The 22,279-nt window shown below is 40.7% G+C and overlaps 1 protein-coding gene across 1 annotated transcript in view; it reads right to left on the bottom strand.

Moving 5' to 3' along the window:
- Positions 1-22,279, bottom strand: part of LOC134661746 (titin) — a 122,220-nt gene that overhangs the window by 11,998 nt on the left and 87,943 nt on the right. The window contains exons 34-40 of the mRNA XM_063517928.1: positions 12,672-22,271; positions 12,216-12,431; positions 8,599-10,151; positions 5,832-6,774; positions 2,569-4,608; positions 1,920-1,964; positions 92-202 (exon numbers count right to left, since the gene is read on the bottom strand). Of these exons, the coding sequence (XP_063373998.1) occupies positions 92-202; positions 1,920-1,964; positions 2,569-4,608; positions 5,832-6,774; positions 8,599-10,151; positions 12,216-12,431; positions 12,672-22,271 (14,508 nt within the window). The remainder of the gene's footprint in view (positions 1-91; positions 203-1,919; positions 1,965-2,568; positions 4,609-5,831; positions 6,775-8,598; positions 10,152-12,215; positions 12,432-12,671; positions 22,272-22,279) is intronic.

Raw genomic sequence — 22,279 nt, 5'->3', positions numbered from 1 at the left:
TGAAATATAATATTAAATTTATTATTGACCTATTAAAACATCAAAAATTACACACTGTAAAACTGTAATTTTTTTGGATTACGAGGCTCACCCAGTATGTATAAACGTTCGCCTTCGACAAGGTTGATAGCCTCATCTGTTTCTGCTACGTACGAGTATACCGCAAAGACAGTGTCGCCACTTCGTACATCTAGTGGAGTGTCTGGAAAAGCAAAAACATTTCAGGACTTCTATTAGGTACAATATAGGTATGTATATATATAATATCTGGGAGACCGAGCTTTGCTCGGAAAACGTACAAAAACTCGAAAATGTGCGTTTTCCCAGAGATAAAACCTAGCTAGATCGATTTTTCGCCCCCAAAAACCCCCATATAGCAAATTTCAGCTAAATCGTTAGAGCCGTTCCCGAGATCCCTGAAATATATATACATATAAATAAATATATAAATAAATAAATATGCAAGAATTGCTCGTTTAAAGGTATTAGATTAGATAGATAGATATATGTTCACAATCTTACGGTGTCATAAATACATATATTACTCAGAGATTGCGTGGTGGAGAAACTAAAAAGCGGCCAAGTGCGAGTCGGACTCGCCCATGAAGGGTTCCGTATTTAGGCGATTTATGACGTATTAAAAAAAAACTACTTGCTAGATCTCGTTCAAACCAATTTTCAGTGGAAGTTTACATGGTAATGTACATCATATATTTTTTTTAGTTTTATCATTCTCTTATTTTAGAAGTTACAGGGGGGGGGACACACATTTTACCACTTTGGAAGTGTCTCTCGCGCAAACTATTCAGTTTAGAAAAAAATGATATTAGAAACCTCAATATCATTTTTGAAGACCTATCCATAGATACCCCACACGTATGGGTTTGATGAAAAAAAATATTTTGAGTTTCAGTTCGAAGTATGGGGAACCCCAAAAATTTATTGTTTTTTTTCTATTTTTGTGTGAAAATCTTAATGCGGTTCACAGGATACATCTACTTACCAAGTTTCAACAGTATAGTTCTTATAGTTTCGGAGAAAAGTGGCTGTGACATACGGACGGACAGACAGACGGACAGACGGACAGACAGACAGACATGACGAATCTATAAGGGTTCCGTTTTTTGCCATTTGGCTACGGAACCCTAAAAACGATGACCGCGCTTACGGTGCAAAAATATGATCATTCATCACAAGTTTTCATACTATTTTACCGCCCTAGTGCGGTAACTAGTACTAGATACGTACGTACGTCGAAAATTGCGCCATCACACCAAAAGGACTGCGATGTGTATCAAGCTATAGATGGTCAAGCTGGTCAAGATCTTGTCAGTAGAAAAAGGCGGCAAATTTGAAAAATGTAGGCGCGAAGGGAAATCGTCCCATAGAAAATTTGAATCTCGCGCCTTTTTCTACTGACAAGATTTGCTTGACAATCTATATTTTGGTTGTCTATAGTTTATACTAACGGTATAAAATGTCCAATGTAAAGTGAAACCTAAATGGCTTAACAATCAAAGGCCGTCTCCGGGACTGTATCTGTTGTTAACTACTATTTAGGTAAAGGGGCTCACTGATTACCAGTCCGCTGGACGATATCGGCCTGTCAGTTAGAACAAAAAGTTGACAGCTGCGAACAACTGAAAGGCCGATATCGTCCGGCGGACTGTTCATCAGTGGGCCCCTTTAAGTTTGTCATCATTTTCGGTTAGAGTTAGACCAAGCTAAGTTGGCAGCTATAACATCATAGAATTTTGACGTTTAAAACAACACTTACACAGTCTGGGCTATCTAATTCGCCGTCAACTTAGCTTAGTCTAACTCTAATTTACTCGTAAGGACGAGATTTTTTTATTAGTTTACGTAGACAGCAATTAGAGATCAAGGTATTTTATATTTTATTAATAAATGTATCTTACCTGGGAAATCGATTTCCCTTGAAATTTTCATTGAGGCCTCTGCTTCTGTAATTGGTAATATTATGTATTTTATATAAGTAAGAGTAACGCACACAAAAATTAGTTATAGCAAAAAGCTAAGCTAGTAAACCTAAACTACCCTTTTTCATTTAATACTACTGGACTCGATGTTGTGTTGTACAGCAGTTGGTTTTTAATTTTAAAATTTGTTAAATTTTTTTGTTGTTTATTTAATATCAGTCACATTCCATGAAAATGTAACGTGACGTTTTCATTGTGTATTTTTTATTCGTGATGAATATTTAAATATTAAGTAATATATTTATATTATGTAAACATTACATTTATAGAGAGATAAATTAACAATTAATTACACCATGACTAAAAGGTACATGCATTCAATTGGTGACTCGTTACTACCTCTATTGCTGTGGAATGATCCATATATTGGCGGTTTTTATCAGTTTCTCATTTTGCAACGAAAACTTTGATATACTACAGTTCTGCAAACCCAAGCTTTGGAAAATATTAAGAAATGGCAATAATACTTTATTAATTAAATTTATTTGGTACAATCAGTGCAATAGCATAAAAGCTCATTATGTAATTCACGTCAGCAGCACTTGTAAAATGAACACGCTTTCTTTACCTTGAAGTTGCGATGGTTTCCTAGGCTTTCGTTTAGCTAAAATTGTTAACTGTTCGTCCTCAAATTCTATTTCGTTCATTCTTTTTGGCTTAAGTTCGACGCTCAATTCTTCTACCTCACTGACTTCATATGTAGGTTTCTTAGGTTTTCGTTTGATAAACATGTGTACATTTTCTTCAGATTCGACATCGCTAAGTATAATTTCTTCTACCTGACTGTCGTCTTCGATTTCTTGAGTTAGTTGTATAGAATGCTCGTCAGCTGCTTCAGACACCACCACTTTTTTCTTTGGTTTCAGTTTTATCTTACTCGACAAAGACAACTCTTCTGTTGAAAACTGTTCTACTTGCTGTTTTACGTCAAAGGTAACTTCTTCCTGGTCATCAATTACATATTTGGGTTTTCTTTCCAGTTTTATGCTAACATCTTCTATAATTTCTGACCTATCAATAGACTTTGGCTTAGTCATCGTTACGCTGATATCTTCTGTAGTTTCAGTAACAGGCTTCTTTGGCTTCTTTTTCATTGGCATCATTACGTTCGCGGTTTCGTCCTCCTTTTCGTCTTCGCTTTCTATTATTTCAACTACATCTGGCCCATCCTCTTCTTCGTAGAACTTGATTGAAGCTTCTCCAGCTTCTTCGCTAAAGGTTGGCTGTCTTTGCGGCTTTAATTTTACTTTACTTGACATAGAAATTTCCTCCTCAGCGTATGAATCTAATTGGATATTGAACTCTTGTTCGACGTCTTCCTTTGTTTTAGTTGATTTAGGCCTAAATGTAACTGTTTCTGGTTCTGTTATTTCAGGCAATGTCACGGAAGGCTTCCTTGTTGGTTTCAATTTCTTTTTAATTGTAACTTCATCGACAATTTCTTCGAGTATTTTGACGCTCGGGCGCCTGTTTATGGTGAATTCAGCATGCTCATCTTTTGGTTCCTCGACAGAAACATCATCCTCCTCTTGAACGCTTTGCTTTACGGCTTCTACTATATCTTCCCGGCCAAAACTGGGCTTTTCGAGTTCAGTTTTTACAACCTCTGGTAACTTAGGTTGTTTAATGGGTTTTTTCTTAATTTTAGCAGCCTCTTGTACGTTTCTCGATAGTATTCCATTCTGACGAACACTACCTAAAAAGCTTATGATGGGCTCTATAGTATCTGGGGGCCAATCTGTCACGTATCTTATACGACTCTTTAGTTGGAACTTAGGAAGAGATACGTTAGCGCTATCTTGCTTGGGTTTCGCGATAGTTTTCTTAAGCTTGATTTGGTTAAATTGAGGTGCATCAACACATTCAGCATGCTGTGGTTTATCCATCTCAAGAACTTTCCTTTCAATTTTTTGTGGAATAAGTTTTGGCTTAGGTTTCTTTGGTTTTTCAGCATTATCTGATCCTGGTACTACTTTTTCTTTCTGATCTTTAGAAATTTCCACAGGCTTTATTTCTTTTTCTTTAGGTACTGCTTTTGGTATTTCCTGTATTTCTTCGGGAACATCTTTGCTTGAAGAGAATTCGAATTCTTCTGGCTTTTCCAAGTCGGGTCTTTCAGCATCAATTTTCTTAAGTTTAAGTGGTTTTTTCTTAATTTTAGCTGCTTCCTTGATGTTTCTTGACAGCTCTCCATTTTGTCGGACACTGTTTAAATAACTGATGATTGGTTGCAATTCTTCCGGTGGCCAGTCGGTTATGTGTTTAATTCGACTTTTTAATTGGAATTTAGGTAACGTTACTGTTGACTGTTCAGCTTTAGGTTTTTGTACAGGTTTTTTCAACTTTAATTTTGTAAATTGTGGTCCTTCTACTTGTTCAGCAAACTGAGCTTTATTAACATCCAAAGATACCCTTTCTATTTTTAACGGTGTCAATTTTTTCTTAAGGGGTAAGGGTTGTTTTTCTTCCCCGTTATGTGCTGTGACTTCATTTTCTTCAACTGGTTTTTCATCTACCGGCTTGCTTGGTACCAGTTCTGTCTTAACTTTCTTCTTTGGCTTCTTAGTCTTCTTTTCTTCCACCGAACTGGGACCTACAGGTTCAAGATCTGTGGATTCAAATCACAATCATTTATTATAGAAATTAAACCTTGATACAGTTTTATGTATGTACGAATATGTCTAAGAACACATAACTCGTTCGGTCGGTAAGTTTTGCCTGTAAATAGATTAAAAGACATAGAATGTGTATGTGTGTTTGTGTGTGTATATTCAATGTTCTAGCCTTGCCGTTTTTCACGCGAACGTGAATAAGTTCATGCTTTACTTAAAAGTGTAATGCTAAGACTATTTACTAGGTGTTTTGAAATATTAAATGTGATTTCTGATTGGACTCCCTTTTTACACTTGATGATATCCTGTGTGGTTTTATTTGTAACTGTCTTACCTTCTAGTGTCGCTTCAATTTCTTCCGAAATCATCTCAGGCAGTTCGGTTGTTTTGGCGTGTGTTGGTTGCTCCTCCTCTAGCTCTCGGGATACCTTAACGGTGGTGATAGGTTCTACACTTTCCTTTTCGGTTGTTGTGATTTCAGCCAACGGTTCTTTCGATCCGTTTTTGAATACGCGCCTGATTGTTTTGCCCTTTTTAACTTCGCTGGTTTCAGGTCGAACTTCATTGACTTCGGCCTTTTCGAGAACTTCGTCTACGACCCTAGCGGTCTCCATTGTATGTGTGTCAACAAGTGGTGTTGTTGTGTCATCTGTATATTCTTGTGTAGTGTGTACTGGTATGATGGGTGTGTTATCGTCTACTTCCCTTCGTCCCTTCTTGCTCGTGATGATTTTCTGTGTGGTTTTCTTTGTTTCTGTCTTACCTTCGGGAGAAGTTTCAGTTTCTTCTGATATTTTCTCCGGTACTTCGAAGGTCTCCGCGGGAGTTGGTTGCTCTTCCTCTGGCGCTGGGTAAACCGTAACTATTGTAATGGGCTCTTCACCTTCCTTTTCAATTGTTGTAATTTCAGTCACCGGTTCTTTAGGTCCTTTTTTAATGACGCGCTTAGAAGTTTTGACCTTTTTAACTTCGCCGGTATCAGTGCGTACTTGAGTCACCTCTACCTTTTCGGGAGCTTCCTCAACGATCCTAGCTGTTTCAAGTGTGTGTGTGTCGAAAAGCGGTGTTGTGGTGTCATCTGTGTATTCTTGTGTAGTGTGTACTGATATGATAGGTGTATTATCGCCTACTTGTTCTGTGGTGATTTGTGTGGTATCTGTAAGAGGTCCTTTTATACGCTTAATGGTTCTCTTTGTTGTTTTCTTTGTAACTGTCTTACCTTTTGGTGAAGTTTCAATTTCTTCTGCTATCTCTTCTGGCAGCTCAACGGTTTCTATCGGTGTCGTTTGATCTTCTTCTGGCGCTAGGGAAACCGTAACTGTTGTGATGGGCTCTTCACCTTCCTTTTCAATTGTTGTAATTTCAGTCACCGGTTCTTTAGGTCCCTTTTTAATGACGCGCTTAGTAGTTTTGACCTTTTTTACTTCGCCGGTATCAGTGCGAACTTGAGTCACCTCTACCTTTTCGGGAGCTTCCTCAACGATCCTAGCTGTTTCAAGTGTGTGTGTGTCGAAAAGCGGTGTTGTGGTGTCATCTGTGTATTCTTGTGTAGTGTGTACTGATATGATAGGTGTATTATCGCCTACTTGTTCTGTGGTGATTTGTGTGGTATCTGTAAGAGGTCCCTTTATACGCTTAATGGTTCTCTTTGTTGTTTTCTTTGTAACTGTCTTACCTTCTGGTGAAGTTTCAATTTCTTCTGCTATCTCTTCTGGCAGCTCAACGGTTTCTATCGGTGTCGTTTGATCTTCTTCTGGCGCTGGGGAAACCGTAACTGTTGTGATGGGCTCTTCACCTTCCTTTTCAATTGTTGTAATTTCGGTGACTGGTTCTTTTGGACCCTTTTTAATGACGCGCTTGGTAGTTTTGACCTTCTTCACATCACCTGTTTCGGTACGTACTTGCGTAATCTCGACTTTCTCAGGAGCTTCTTCGACGACCCTAGCTTTCTTAGGTTTGTGTTTTTTATCAAATGGTGTAGTTGTATCATCAGTAATTTCTTGTGTAGTGTGTACTGATACGACAGGTGTCTCATCTTCTACTTGTTCAGTGGTAATGTGTGTGGTTTCAGTAAGTGGTCCCTTCTTACGCTTGATGATTCTCTTTGTGGTTTTCTTTGTGACTGTCTTACCATCGGGCGTCGTTTCAGTCTGTTCTGCTATCTCTTCTGGCATCTCGACGGTCTCAGTCTGTGTTTGTTTGTCCTCTTCTGGTGCTAGAGCAACAGTGACCGTCGTGATGGGCTCTTCACCTTCTTTTTCGATGGTCGTTATTTCAGTGACTTCGTTCTTAGGGCCCTTTTTGATGACGCGCTTAGTAGTTTTTATCTTTTTGACTTGGCCAGTTTCTGTGCGAACCTGAGATATTTCAACTTTTTCTGGTTCTTCCTCAACGATCTTAGCCTTGTCATAACGTTCTGTATCCTCGAATGGAGCGACTGTGTCATCGGTGAATTCTTCGATAGTGTGTACTGATATAATTGGTGTTTGATCGTCTTGTTGTTCAGTGGTTATTTGTGTGGTTTCTGTAATTGGTCCCTTCTTACGCTTAATAACCCTCTTTATAGTTTTCTTCTTAATCGTCTTACCTTCAGGAGTAGTTTCGCTAACTTCTGCTACTTCTTCTGGCAGCTCGACGGTCTCTATCGGTGTTGGTTGCTCCTCTTCTGGTGCTGGAGCAACAGTGACCGTCGTGATGGGCTCTTCACCTTCTTTTTCGATTGTCGTTATTTCAGTGACTTCTTTCTTAGGGCCCTTTTTGATAACGCGCTTAGTAGTTTTTATCTTTTTGACTTCGCCAGTTTCTGTGCGAACCTGAGATATTTCAACTTTTTCTGGTTCTTCCTCGATGATTTTAGCCTTGTCATAAAGTAGTGTATCCTTGAAGGGAGCGACTGTGTCATCTGTGAATTCTTCGGTAGTGTGTACTGATATAATTGGTGTTTGGTCGTCTTGTTGTTCAGTGCTTATTTGTGTGGTTTCCGTAATTGGTCCCTTCCTACGCTTAATAACCCTCTTTATAGTTTTCTTCTTAATCGTCTTACCTTCTGGAGTAGTTTCGCTAACTTCTGCTACCTCCTCTGGCAGCTCGATGGTCTCTATCGGTGTTGGTTGCTCCTCTTCTGGTGCTGGAGCAACAGTGACCGTCGTGATGGGCTCTTCACCTTCTTTTTCGATGGTCGTTATTTCAGTGACTTCGTTCTTAGGGCCCTTTTTGATGATGCGCTTAGTAGTTTTTATCTTTTTGAGTTGGCCTGTTTCTGTGCGAACCTGAGATATTTCAACTTTTTCTGGTTCTTCCTCAACGATCTTAGCCTTGTCATAAAGTTGTGTATCCTCGAATGGAGCGACTGTGTCATCGGTGAATTCTTCGGTAGTGTGTACTGATATAATTGGTGTTTGATCGTCTTGTTGTTCAGTGGTTATTTGTGTGGTTTCTGTAATTGGTCCCTTCTTACGCTTAATAACCCTCTTTATAGTTTTCTTCTTAATCGTCTTACCTTCAGGAGAAGTTTCGCTAACTTCTGCTACTTCTTCTGGCAGCTCGACGGTCTCTATCGGTGTTGGTTGCTCCTCTTCTGGTGCTGGAGCAACAGTGACCGTCGTGATGGGCTCTTCACCTTCTTTTTCGATGGTCGTTATTTCAGTGACTTCGTTCTTAGGGCCCTTTTTGATGATGCGCTTAGTAGTTTTTATCTTTTTGAGTTGGCCTGTTTCTGTGCGAACCTGAGATATTTCAACTTTTTCTGGTTCTTCCTCAACGATCTTAGCCTTGTCATAAAGTTGTGTATCCTCGAATGGAGCGACTGTGTCATCGGTGAATTCTTCGGTAGTGTGTACTGATATAATTGGTGTTTGATCGTCTTGTTGTTCAGTGGTTATTTGTGTGGTTTCTGTAATTGGTCCCTTCTTACGCTTAATAACCCTCTTTATAGTTTTCTTCTTAATCGTCTTACCTTCAGGAGAAGTTTCGCTAACTTCTGCTACTTCCTCTGGCAGCTCGATGGTCTCTATCGGTGTTGGTTGCTCCTCTTCTGGTGCTGTAGCAACAGTGACCGTCGTGATGGGCTCTTCACCTTCTTTTTCGATGGTCGTTATTTCAGTGACTTCGTTCTTAGGGCCCTTTTTGATGATGCGCTTAGTAGTTTTTATCTTTTTGACTTGGCCAGTTTCTGTGCGAACCTGAGATATTTCAACTTTTTCTGGTTCTTCCTCAACGATCTTAGCCTTGTCATAAAGTTGTGTATCCTCGAATGGAGCGACTGTGTCATCGGTGAATTCTTCGGTAGTGTGTACTGATATAATTGGTGTTTGATCGTCTTGTTGTTCAGTGGTTATTTGTGTGGTTTCTGTAATTGGTCCCTTCTTACGCTTAATAACCCTCTTTATAGTTTTCTTCTTAATCGTCTTACCTTCAGGAGTAGTTTCGCTAACTTCTGCTACTTCTTCTGGCAGCTCAACGGTCTCTATCGGTGTTGGTTGCTCCTCTTCTGGTGCTGGAGCAACAGTGACCGTCGTGATGGGCTCTTCACCTTCTTTTTCGATTGTCGTTATTTCAGTGACTTCTTTCTTAGGGCCCTTTTTGATAACGCGCTTAGTAGTTTTTATCTTTTTGACTTGGCCAGTTTCTGTGCGAACCTGAGATATTTCAACTTTTTCTGGTTCTTCTTCAACGATCTTAGCCTTGTCATAAAGTTGTGTATCCTCGAAGGGAGCGACTGTGTCATCTGTGAATTCTTCGCTAGTGTGTACTGTTATAATTGGTGATTGATCGTCTTGTTGTTCAGTGGTTATTTGTGTGGTTTCTGTAATTGGTCCCTTCTTACGCTTAATAACCCTCTTTATAGTTTTCTTCTTAATCGTCTTACCTTCAGGAGTAGTTTCGCTCACTTCTGCTACTTCCTCTGGCAGCTCGACGGTCTCTATCTGTGTTGGTTGCTCCTCTTCTGGTGCTGGAGCAACAGTAACCGTTGTGATGGGCTCTTCGCCTTCTTTTTCGATGGTTGTTATTTCAGTGACTTCTTTCTTAGGGCCCTTTTTGATGATGCGCTTAGTAGTTTTGATCTTTTTGACTTCGCCAGTTTCTGTGCGAACCTGAGATATTTCAACTTTTTCTGGTTCTTCCTTAACGATCTTAGCCTTGTCATAAAGTTGTGTATTCTCGAATGGAGCGACTGTGTCATCGGTGAATTCTTCGGTAGTGTGTACTGATATAATTGGTGTTTGATCGTCTTGTTGTTCAGTGGTTATTTGTGTGGTTTCTGTAATTGGTCCCTTCTTACGCTTAATAACCCTCTTTATAGTTTTCTTTTTAATCGTCTTACCTTCAGGAGTAGTTTCGCTAACTTCTGCTACTTCCTCTGGTAGCTCGATGGTCTTTATCAGTGTTGGTTGCTTTTCTTCTGGTGCTGGACCAAAAGTGACCGTCGTAATGGGCTCTTCACCTTCTGTTTCGATTGTCGTTATTTCAGTAACTTCTTTCTTAGGGCCCTTTTTGATGACGCGCTTAGTAGTTCTGATCTTTTTAACTTCCCCAGTTTCTGTGCGAATTTGAGAAATTTCAACTTTTTCAGGTTCTTCCTCGATGATTTTAGCCTTGTCATAAAGTAGTGTATCCTTGAAGGGAGCGACTGTGTCATCTGTGAATTCTTCGGTAGTGTGTACTGATATAATTGGTGTTTGGTCGTCTTGTTGTTCAGTGCTTATTTGTGTGGTTTCTGTAATTGGTCCCTTCCTACGCTTAATAACCCTCTTTATAGTTTTCTTCTTAATCGTCTTACCTTCTGGAGTAGTTTCGCTAACTTCTGCTACCTCCTCTGGCAGCTCGATGGTCTCTATCGGTGTTGGTTGCTCCTCTTCTGGTGCTGGAGCAACAGTGACCGTCGTGATGGGCTCTTCACCTTCTTTTTCGATGGTCGTTATTTCAGTGACTTCGTTCTTAGGGCCCTTTTTGATGATGCGCTTAGTAGTTTTTATCTTTTTGAGTTGGCCTGTTTCTGTGCGAACCTGAGATATTTCAACTTTTTCTGGTTCTTCCTCAACGATCTTAGCCTTGTCATAAAGTTGTGTATCCTCGAATGGAGCGACTGTGTCATCGGTGAATTCTTCGGTAGTGTGTACTGATATAATTGGTGTTTGATCGTCTTGTTGTTCAGTGGTTATTTGTGTGGTTTCTGTAATTGGTCCCTTCTTACGCTTAATAACCCTCTTTATAGTTTTCTTCTTAATCGTCTTACCTTCAGGAGAAGTTTCGCTAACTTCTGCTACTTCCTCTGGCAGCTCGATGGTCTCTATCGGTGTTGGTTGCTCCTCTTCTGGTGCTGGAGCAACAGTGACCGTCGTGATGGGCTCTTCACCTTCTTTTTCGATAGTCGTTATTTCAGTGACTTCGTTCTTAGGGCCCTTTTTGATGATGCGCTTAGTAGTTTTTATCTTTTTGAGTTGGCCTGTTTCTGTGCGAACCTGAGATATTTCAACTTTTTCTGGTTCTTCCTCAACGATCTTAGCCTTGTCATAAAGTTGTGTATCCTCGAATGGAGCGACTGTGTCATCGGTGAATTCTTCGGTAGTGTGTACTGATATAATTGGTGTTTGATCGTCTTGTTGTTCAGTGGTTATTTGTGTGGTTTCTGTAATTGGTCCCTTCTTACGCTTAATAACCCTCTTTATAGTTTTCTTTTTAATCGTCTTACCTTCAGGAGAAGTTTCGCTAACTTCTGCTTCTTCCTCTGGCAGCTCGATGGTCTCTATCGGTGTTGGTTGCTCCTCTTTTGGTGCTGGAGCAACAGTGACCGTCGTGATGGGCTCTTCACCTTCTTTTTCGATGGTCGTTATTTCAGTGACTTCGTTCTTAGGGCCCTTTTTGATGATGCGCTTAGTAGTTTTTATCTTTTTGACTTGGCCAGTTTCTGTGCGAACCTGAGATATTTCAACTTTTTCTGGTTCTTCCTCAACGATCTTAGCCTTGTCATAAAGTTGTGTATCCTCGAATGGAGCGACTGTGTCATCGGTGAATTCTTCGGTAGTGTGTACTGATATAATTGGTGTTTGATCGTCTTGTTGTTCAGTGGTTATTTGTGTGGTTTCTGTAATTGGTCCCTTCTTACGCTTAATAACCCTCTTTATAGTTTTCTTCTTAATCGTCTTACCTTCAGGAGTAGTTTCGCTAATTTCTGCTACTTCTTCTGGCAGCTCGACGGTCTCTATCGGTGTTGGTTGCTCCTCTTCTGGTGCTGGAGCAACAGTGACCGTCGTGATGGGCTCTTCACCTTCTTTTTCGATTGTCGTTATTTCAGTGACTTCTTTCTTAGGGCCCTTTTTGATAACGCGCTTAGTAGTTTTTATCTTTTTGACTTCGCCAGTTTCTGTGCGAACCTGAGATATTTCAACTTTTTCTGGTTCTTCCTCAACCATCTTAGCCTTGTCGTAAAGTTGTGTATCCTCGAATAGAGCGACTGTGTCATCTGTGAATTCTTCGGTAGTGTGTACTGATATAATTGGTGTTTGGTCGTCTTGTTGTTCAGTGGTTATTTGTGTGGTTTCTGTAATTGGTCCCTTCTTACGCTTAATAACCCTCTTTATAGTTTTCTTCTTAATGATCTTACCTTCAGGAGTAGTTTCGCTCACTTCTGCTACTTCCTCTGGCAGCTCGACGGTCTCAATCGGTGTTGGTTGCTCCTCTTCTGGTGCTGGAGCAACAGTGACCGTCGTGATGGGCTCTTCACCTTCTTTTTCGATTGTCGTTATTTCAGTTACTTGTTTCTTCGGGCCCTTTTTGATGATGCGTTTAGTAGTTTTGATCTTTTTGACTTCGCCAGTTTCTGTTCGAACCTGAGATATTTCAACTTTTTCTGGTTCTTCTTCAACGATCTTAGCCTTGTCATAAAGTTGTGTATCCTCGAAGGGAGCGACTGTGTCATCTGTGAATTCTTCGCTAGTGTGTACTGTTATAATTGGTGATTGATCGTCTTGTTGTTCAGTGGTTATTTGTGTGGTTTCTGTAATTGGTCCCTTCTTACGCTTAATAACCCTCTTTATAGTTTTCTTCTTAATCGTCTTACCTTCAGGAGTAGTTTCGCTCACTTCTGCTACTTCCTCTGGCAGCTCGACGGTCTCTATCTGTGTTGGTTGCTCCTCTTCTGGTGCTGGAGCAACAGTAACCGTTGCGATGGGCTCTTCGCCTTCTTTTTCGATGGTTGTTATTTCAGTGACTTCTTTCTTAGGGCCCTTTTTGATGATGCGCTTAGTAGTTTTGATCTTTTTGACTTCGCCAGTTTCTGTGCGAACCTGAGATATTTCAACTTTTTCTGGTTCTTCCTTAACGATCTTAGCCTTGTCATAAAGTTGTGTATTCTCGAATGGAGCGACTGTGTCATCGGTGAATTCTTCGGTAGTGTGTACTGATATAATTGGTGTTTGATCGTCTTGTTGTTCAGTGGTTATTTGTGTGGTTTCTGTAATTGGTCCCTTCTTACGCTTAATAACCCTCTTTATAGTTTTCTTCTTAATCGTCTTACCTTCAGGAGTAGTTTCGCTCACTTCTGCAACTTCCTCTGGCAGCTCGACGGTCTCTATCTGTGTTGGTTGCTCCTCTTCTGGTGCTGGAGCAACAGTAACCGTTGTGATGGGCTCTTCACCTTCTTTTTCGATGGTTGTTATTTCAGTGACTTCTTTCTTAGGGCCCTTTTTGATGATGCGCTTAGTAGTTTTGATCTTTTTGACTTCGCCAGTTTCTGTGCGAACCTGAGATATTTCAACTTTTTCTGGTTCTTCCTCAACGATCTTAGCCTTGTCATAGAGTTGTGTTTCCTCCAATGGAGCGACTGTGTCATCTGTGAATTCTTCGGTAGTGTGTACTGATATAATTGGTGTTTGGTCGTCTTGTTGTTCAGTGGTGATTTGTGTGATTTCTGTAATTGGTCCCTTCTTACGCTTAATAACCCTCTTTATAGTTTTCTTCTTAACCGTCTTACCTTCAGGAGTAGTTTCGCTAACTTCGGCTACTTCCTCTGGCAGCTCGACGGTCTCAATCGGTGTTGGTTGTTCCTCTTCTGGTCCTGGAGCAACAGTGACCGTCGTGATGGGCTCTTCACCTTCTTTTTCGATGGTCGTTATTTCAGTGACTTCTTTCTTAGGGCCCTTTTTGATGACGCGCTTAGTAGTTTTGATCTTTTTAACTTCCCCAGTTTCTGTGCGAATTTGAGAAATTTCAACTTTTTCAGGTTCTTCCTCGATGATTTTAGCCTTGTCATAAAGTAGTGTATCCTTGAAGGGAGCGACTGTGTCATCTGTGAATTCTTCGGTAGTGTGTACTGATATAATTGGTGTTTGGTCGTCTTGTTGTTCAGTGGTTATTTGTGTGGTTTCTGTAATAGGTCCCTTCTTACGCTTAATAACCCTCTTTATAGTTTTCTTCTTAACCGTCTTACCTTCAGGAGTAGTTTCGCTAACTTCGGCTACTTCCTCTGGCAGCTCGACGCTCTCAATCAGTGTTGGTTGTTCCTCTTCTGGTCCTGGAGCAACAGTGACCGTCGTGATGGGCTCTTCACCTTCTTTTTCGATGGTCGTTATTTCAGTGACTTCTTTCTTAGGGCCCTTTTTGATGACGCGCTTAGTAGTTTTGATCTTTTTGACTTCGCCAGTTTCTGTGCGAACCTGAGATATTTCAACTTTTTCTGCTTCTTCCTCAACCATCTTAGCCTTTTCATAAAGTTGTGTATCTTCGAATGGAGCGACTGTGTCATCTGTGAATTCTTCGGTAGTGTGTACTGATATAATTGGTGTTTGGTCGTCTTGTTGTTCAGTGGTTATTTGTGTGGTTTCTGTAATAGGTCCCTTCTTACGCTTAATAACCCTCTTTATAGTTTTCTTCTTAACCGTCTTACCTTCAGGAGTAGTTTCGCTAACTTCGGCTACTTCCTCTGGCAGCTCGACGCTCTCAATCAGTGTGGGTTGTTCCTCTTCTGGTCCTGGAGCAATAGTGACCGTCGTGATGGGCTCTTCACCTTCTTTTTCGATGGTCGTTATTTCAGTGACTTCGTTCTTAGGGCCCTTTTTGATGATGCGCTTAGTAGTTCTGATCTTTTTGACTTGGCCTGTTTCTGTGCGAACCTGAGATATTTCAACTTTTTCTGGTTCTTCCTCAACGATCTTAGCCTTTTCATAAAGTTGTGTATCCTCGAAGGGAGCAACTGTGTCATCGGTGAATTCTTCGCTAGAGTGTACTGTTATAATTGGTGTTTGATCATCTTGTTGTTCAGTAATTATTTGTGTGGTTTCTGTAATTGGTCCCTTCTTACGCTTAATAACCCTCTTTATAGTTTTCTTCTTAATTGTCTTACCTTCAGGAGTAGTTTCGCTAACTTCTGCTACTTCCTCTGGCAGCTCGACGGTCTCTATCGGTGTTGGTTGCTCCTCTTCTGGTGCTGGAGCAACAGTGACCGTCGTGATAGGCTCTTCACCTTCTTTTTCGATGGTCGTTATTTCAGTAACTTCGTTCTTAGGGCCCTTTTTGATGACGCGCTTAGTAGTTTTTATCTTTTTGACTTGGCCAGTTTCTGTGCGAACCTGAGATATTTCAATTTTTTCTGGTTCTTCCTCAACTATCTTAGCCTTGTCATAAAGTTGTGTATCCTCGAATGGAGCGACTGTGTCATCGGTGAATTCTTCGGTAGTGTGTACTGATATAATTGGTGTTTGATCGTCTTGTTGTTCAGTGGTTATTTGTGTGGTTTCTGTAATTGGTCCCTTCTTACGCTTAATAACCCTCTTTATAGTTTTCTTCTTAATCGTCGTACCTTCGGGAGTAGTTTCGCTTACTTCTGCTACTTCCTCTGGCAGCTCGATGGTCTTTATCGGTGTTGGTTGCTCCTCTTCTGGTGCTGGAGCAATAGTGACCGTCGTAATGGGCTCTTCACCTTCTTTTTCGATTGTCGTTATTTCAGTAACTTCTTTCTTAGGGCCCTTTTTGATGACGCGCTTAGTAGTTTTTATCTTTTTGACTTGACCAGTTTCTGTGCGAACCTGAGATATTTCAACTTTTTCTGGTTCTTCCTCAACGATCTTAGCCTTGTCATAAAGTTGTGTATCCTCGAATGGAGCAACTGTGTCATCTGTGAATTCTTCGGTAGTGTGTACTGATATAATTGGTGTTTGGTCGTCCTGTTGTTCAGTGGTTATTTGTGTGGTTTCTGTAATTGGTCTCTTCTTACGCTTAATAACCCTCTTTATAGTTTTCTTCTTAATCATCTTACCTTCAGGAGTAGTTTCGCTTACTTCTGCTACTTCCTCTGGCAGCTCGATGGTCTCTATCGGTGTTGGTTGCTCCTCTTCTGGTACTGGAGCAACAGTGACCGTCGTGATGGGCTCTTCACCTTCTTTTTCGATTGTCGTTATTTCAGTAACTTCTTTTTTAGGGCCCTTTTTGATAACGCGCTTAGTAGTTTTGATCCGTTTGACTTCGCCAGTTTCTGTGCGAACCTGAGATATTTCAACTTTTTCTGGTTCTTCTTCAACCATCTTAGCCTTGTCATAAAGTTGTGTATCCTCGAATGGAGCAACTGTGTCATCTGTGAATTCTTCGGTAGTGTGTACTGATATAATTGGTGTTTGGTCGTCTTGTTGTTCAGTGGTTATTTGTGTGGTTTCTGTAATTGGTCCCTTCTTACGCTTAATAACCCTCTTTATAGTTTTCTTCTTAATCGTCTTACCTTCAGGAGTAGTTTCGCTCACTTCTGCTACTTCCTCTGGCAGCTCGACGGTCTCAATCGGTATTGGTTGCTCCTCTTCTGGTGCTGGAGCAACAGTGACCGTTGTGATGGGCTCTTCGCCTTCTTTTTCGATGGTTGTTATTTCAGTGACTTCTTTCTTAGGGCCCTTTTTGATGATGCGCTTAGTAGTTTTGATCTTTTTGACTTCGCCAGTTTCTGTGCGAACCTGAGATATTTCAACTTTTTCTGGTTCTTCCTTAACGATCTTAGCCTTGTCATAAAGTTGTGTATTCTCGAATGGAGCGACTGTGTCATCGGTGAATTCTTCGGTAGTGTGTACTGATATAATTGGTGTTTGATCGTCTTGTTGTTCAGTGGTTATTTGTGTGGTTTCTGTAATTGGTCCCTTCTTACGCTTAATAACCCTCTTTATAGTTTTCTTCTTAATCGTCTTACCTTCAGGAGTAGTTTCGCTCACTTCTGCAACTTCCTCTGGCAGCTCGACGGTCTCTATCTGTGTTGGTTGCTCCTCTTCTGGTGCTGGAGCAACAGTAACCGTTGTGATGGGCTCTTCACCTTCTTTTTCGATGGTTGTTATTTCAGTGACTTCTTTCTTAGGGCCCTTTTTGATGATGCGCTTAGTAGTTTTGATCTTTTTGACTTCGCCAGTTTCTGTGCGAACCTGAGATATTTCAACTTTTTCTGGTTCTTCCTCAACGATCTTAGCCTTGTCATAGAGTTGTGTTTCCTCCAATGGAGCGACTGTGTCATCTGTGAATTCTTCGGTAGTGTGTACTGATATAATTGGTGTTTGGTCGTCTTGTTGTTCAGTGGTGATTTGTGTGATTTCTGTAATTGGTCCCTTCTTACGCTTAATAACCCTCTTTATAGTTTTCTTCTTAACCGTCTTACCTTCAGGAGTAGTTTCGCTAACTTCGGCTACTTCCTCTGGCAGCTCGACGGTCTCAATCGGTGTTGGTTGTTCCTCTTCTGGTCCTGGAGCAACAGTGACCGTCGTGATGGGCTCTTCACCTTCTTTTTCGATGGTCGTTATTTCAGTGACTTCTTTCTTAGGGCCCTTTTTGATGACGCGCTTAGTAGTTTTGATCTTTTTAACTTCCCCAGTTTCTGTGCGAATTTGAGAAATTTCAACTTTTTCAGGTTCTTCCTCGATGATTTTAGCCTTGTCATAAAGTAGTGTATCCTTGAAGGGAGCGACTGTGTCATCTGTGAATTCTTCGGTAGTGTGTACTGATATAATTGGTGTTTGGTCGTCTTGTTGTTCAGTGGTTATTTGTGTGGTTTCTGTAATAGGTCCCTTCTTACGCTTAATAACCCTCTTTATAGTTTTCTTCTTAACCGTCTTACCTTCAGGAGTAGTTTCGCTAACTTCGGCTACTTCCTCTGGCAGCTCGACGCTCTCAATCAGTGTTGGTTGTTCCTCTTCTGGTCCTGGAGCAACAGTGACCGTCGTGATGGGCTCTTCACCTTCTTTTTCGATGGTCGTTATTTCAGTGACTTCTTTCTTAGGGCCCTTTTTGATGACGCGCTTAGTAGTTTTGATCTTTTTGACTTCGCCAGTTTCTGTGCGAACCTGAGATATTTCAACTTTTTCTGCTTCTTCCTCAACCATCTTAGCCTTTTCATAAAGTTGTGTATCTTCGAATGGAGCGACTGTGTCATCTGTGAATTCTTCGGTAGTGTGTACTGATATAATTGGTGTTTGGTCGTCTTGTTGTTCAGTGGTTATTTGTGTGGTTTCTGTAATAGGTCCCTTCTTACGCTTAATAACCCTCTTTATAGTTTTCTTCTTAACCGTCTTACCTTCAGGAGTAGTTTCGCTAACTTCGGCTACTTCCTCTGGCAGCTCGACGCTCTCAATCAGTGTGGGTTGTTCCTCTTCTGGTCCTGGAGCAATAGTGACCGTCGTGATGGGCTCTTCACCTTCTTTTTCGATGGTCGTTATTTCAGTGACTTCGTTCTTAGGGCCCTTTTTGATGATGCGCTTAGTAGTTCTGATCTTTTTGACTTGGCCTGTTTCTGTGCGAACCTGAGATATTTCAACTTTTTCTGGTTCTTCCTCAACGATCTTAGCCTTTTCATAAAGTTGTGTATCCTCGAAGGGAGCAACTGTGTCATCGGTGAATTCTTCGCTAGAGTGTACTGTTATAATTGGTGTTTGATCATCTTGTTGTTCAGTAATTATTTGTGTGGTTTCTGTAATTGGTCCCTTCTTACGCTTAATAACCCTCTTTATAGTTTTCTTCTTAATTGTCTTACCTTCAGGAGTAGTTTCGCTAACTTCTGCTACTTCCTCTGGCAGCTCGACGGTCTCTATCGGTGTTGGTTGCTCCTCTTCTGGTGCTGGAGCAACAGTGACCGTCGTGATAGGCTCTTCACCTTCTTTTTCGATGGTCGTTATTTCAGTAACTTCGTTCTTAGGGCCCTTTTTGATGACGCGCTTAGTAGTTTTTATCTTTTTGACTTGGCCAGTTTCTGTGCGAACCTGAGATATTTCAATTTTTTCTGGTTCTTCCTCAACTATCTTAGCCTTGTCATAAAGTTGTGTATCCTCGAATGGAGCGACTGTGTCATCGGTGAATTCTTCGGTAGTGTGTACTGATATAATTGGTGTTTGATCGTCTTGTTGTTCAGTGGTTATTTGTGTGGTTTCTGTAATTGGTCCCTTCTTACGCTTAATAACCCTCTTTATAGTTTTCTTCTTAATCGTCGTACCTTCGGGAGTAGTTTCGCTTACTTCTGCTACTTCCTCTGGCAGCTCGATGGTCTTTATCGGTGTTGGTTGCTCCTCTTCTGGTGCTGGAGCAATAGTGACCGTCGTAATGGGCTCTTCACCTTCTTTTTCGATTGTCGTTATTTCAGTAACTTCTTTCTTAGGGCCCTTTTTGATGACGCGCTTAGTAGTTTTTATCTTTTTGACTTGACCAGTTTCTGTGCGAACCTGAGATATTTCAACTTTTTCTGGTTCTTCCTCAACGATCTTAGCCTTGTCATAAAGTTGTGTATCCTCGAATGGAGCAACTGTGTCATCTGTGAATTCTTCGGTAGTGTGTACTGATATAATTGGTGTTTGGTCGTCCTGTTGTTCAGTGGTTATTTGTGTGGTTTCTGTAATTGGTCTCTTCTTACGCTTAATAACCCTCTTTATAGTTTTCTTCTTAATCATCTTACCTTCAGGAGTAGTTTCGCTTACTTCTGCTACTTCCTCTGGCAGCTCGATGGTCTCTATCGGTGTTGGTTGCTCCTCTTCTGGTACTGGAGCAACAGTGACCGTCGTGATGGGCTCTTCACCTTCTTTTTCGATTGTCGTTATTTCAGTAACTTCTTTTTTAGGGCCCTTTTTGATAACGCGCTTAGTAGTTTTGATCCGTTTGACTTCGCCAGTTTCTGTGCGAACCTGAGATATTTCAACTTTTTCTGGTTCTTCTTCAACCATCTTAGCCTTGTCATAAAGTTGTGTATCCTCGAATGGAGCAACTGTGTCATCTGTGAATTCTTCGGTAGTGTGTACTGATATAATTGGTGTTTGGTCGTCTTGTTGTTCAGTGGTTATTTGTGTGGTTTCTGTAATTGGTCCCTTCTTACGCTTAATAACCCTCTTTATAGTTTTCTTCTTAATCGTCTTACCTTCAGGAGTAGTTTCGCTCACTTCTGCTACTTCCTCTGGCAGCTCGACGGTCTCAATCGGTATTGGTTGCTCCTCTTCTGGTGCTGGAGCAACAGTGACCGTTGTGATGGGCTCTTCACCTTCTTTTTCGATTGTCGTTATTTCAGTAACTTCTTTCTTAGGGCCCTTTTTGATAACGCGCTTAGTAGTTTTGATCCGTTTGACTTCGCCAGTTTCTGTGCGAACCTGAGATATTTCAACTTTTTCTGGTTCTTCCTCAACCATCTTAGCCTTGTCATAAAGTTGTATATCCTCGAATGGAGCAACTGTGTCATCTGTGAATTCTTCGGTAGTGTGTACTGATATAATTGGTGTTTGGTCGTCCTGTTGTTCAGTGGTTATTTGTGTGGTTTCTGTAATTGGGCCCTTCTTACGCTTAATAACCCTCTTTATAGTTTTCTTCTTAATCGTCTTACCTTCAGGAGTAATTTCGCTCACTTCTGCTACTTCCTCTGGCATTTCGACGGTCTCTATCTGTGTTGGTTGCTCCTCTTCTGGTGCTGGAGCAACAGTGACCGTCGTGATGGGCTCTTCACCTTCTTTTTCGATGGTCGTTATTACAGTTACTTCTTTCTTAGGGCCCTTTTTGATAACACGCTTAGTAGTTTTTATCTTTTTGACTACGCCAGTTTCTGTCCGAACCTGAGTTATTTCAACTTTTTCTGGTTCTTCCTCAACAATCTTTGCCTTATCATGTTTTGACTCTTCAAAAGGTGTGACTGCATCTTCTGTTAATTCTTCAGTTGTGTGTACTGATATTACAGGTGTTTGGTCACCCTCTTGTTCAGTAGTAATTTGCGTGGTTTCTGTAATTGGTCCCTTCTTACGCTTAATAACCCTCTTTATAGTTTTCTTCTTAATCGTCTTACCTTCAGGAGTAGTTTCGCTCACTTCTGCTACTTCCTCTGGCAGCTCGACGGTCTCTATGTGTGTTGGTTGCTCCTCTTCTGGTGCTGGAGCAACAGTAACCGTTGTGATGGGCTCTTCACCTTCTTTTTCGATGGTTGTTATTTCAGTGACTTCTTTCTTAGGGCCCTTTTTAATGATGCGCTTAGTAGTCTTGACCTTTTTAACTTCCCCAGTTTCTGTGCGAATTTGAGAAATTTCAACTTTTTCGGGTTCTTCCTCGATTACTTTAGCCTTGTCATAAAGTTGTGTATCCTCGAAGGGAGCAACTGTGTCATCTGTGAATTCTTCGCTAGAGTGTACTGTTATAATTGGTGTTTGATCATCTTGTTGTTCAGTAATTATTTGTGTGGTTTCTGTAATTGGTCCCTTCTTACGCTTAATGATCCTCTTTATAGTTTTCTTCTTTATTGTCTTACCTTCAGGAGTAATTTCGCTTACTTCTGCTACTTCTTCTGGCAGTTCTACGGTCTCTATTGGTGTTGGTTTTTCTTCTTTTGGCGCAGGAGCAACGGCAACCGTTGTGATAGGCTCTTCACTTCCTTTTTCGATGGTAGTTATTTCAGTGACATCTTTCTTAAGGCCCTTTTTAACAATGCGCTTAGTCGTTTTGACCTTTTGGACTTCTCCAGTTTCTGTGTGAATTTGTGAAATCTCTACTTTTTCGGGTTTTTCCTCGATGACTTTAGCCTTGTCATTTAGTTGTGTGCTCTCGAATGGTGTGACTATGTCATCAGTTTGTTCATTTTCAGTATAACTCAGGAATGTTGGTGTTGTGTCACCTATTTTTTCTGTTGTTATTTGTGTCGTTTCAATTTCATCACCTTTTGTACGTTTGGTTATTTTCTTAACTGTTTTCTTTTTTACTGTTTTGCCTTCTGGCGTTGTAAACTCCTCTATTATTATGTTTTCTGGTGATTCAGTGGCTGTAGGTTTCTCTGTGTCTTCTACTGCGACTTGTGTTTCGAATGGTGTTGTTGTTTCTTCCGTAACTTCCTCTATTTTAACCTGTGATTCTATTTTCGGTACATGCGGATAATCTTCGGGTAATTCAATCTTTCCTCTTGCGGTATCTTTAATGGGCATGTAATCAGTATCTTCAAATTCTTCTATGTCAACTTGATGATGTTGAACCCTTGGATGTTTTTCTGTATCGTCATCGTCTAATTTTTCTTCAATTACTACGTCATTGTCCACAGAATCTTTATGTAATTTTGTTTTCTTTTTTCTTATTATAGTACGTTTTGTTTTGGTTTGTATCGTTTCCCCATTTGGAGCTTGTGTAAACTTGGTTACAATTTCTTCGGTTTCCTCTGTGTCAGATATTTTAGGCGAGTCTTGTCTGATGACTGTGTTTTCTGAAAGG

The sequence above is a fragment of the Cydia amplana genome, chromosome Z (genome assembly GCF_948474715.1).
Source record: "Cydia amplana chromosome Z, ilCydAmpl1.1, whole genome shotgun sequence".
Lineage (NCBI taxonomy): Eukaryota > Metazoa > Arthropoda > Insecta > Lepidoptera > Tortricidae > Cydia > Cydia amplana.
Note: the sequence above shows the minus strand (reverse complement) of the source record. Positions and strands in the feature narration are given on the sequence as shown.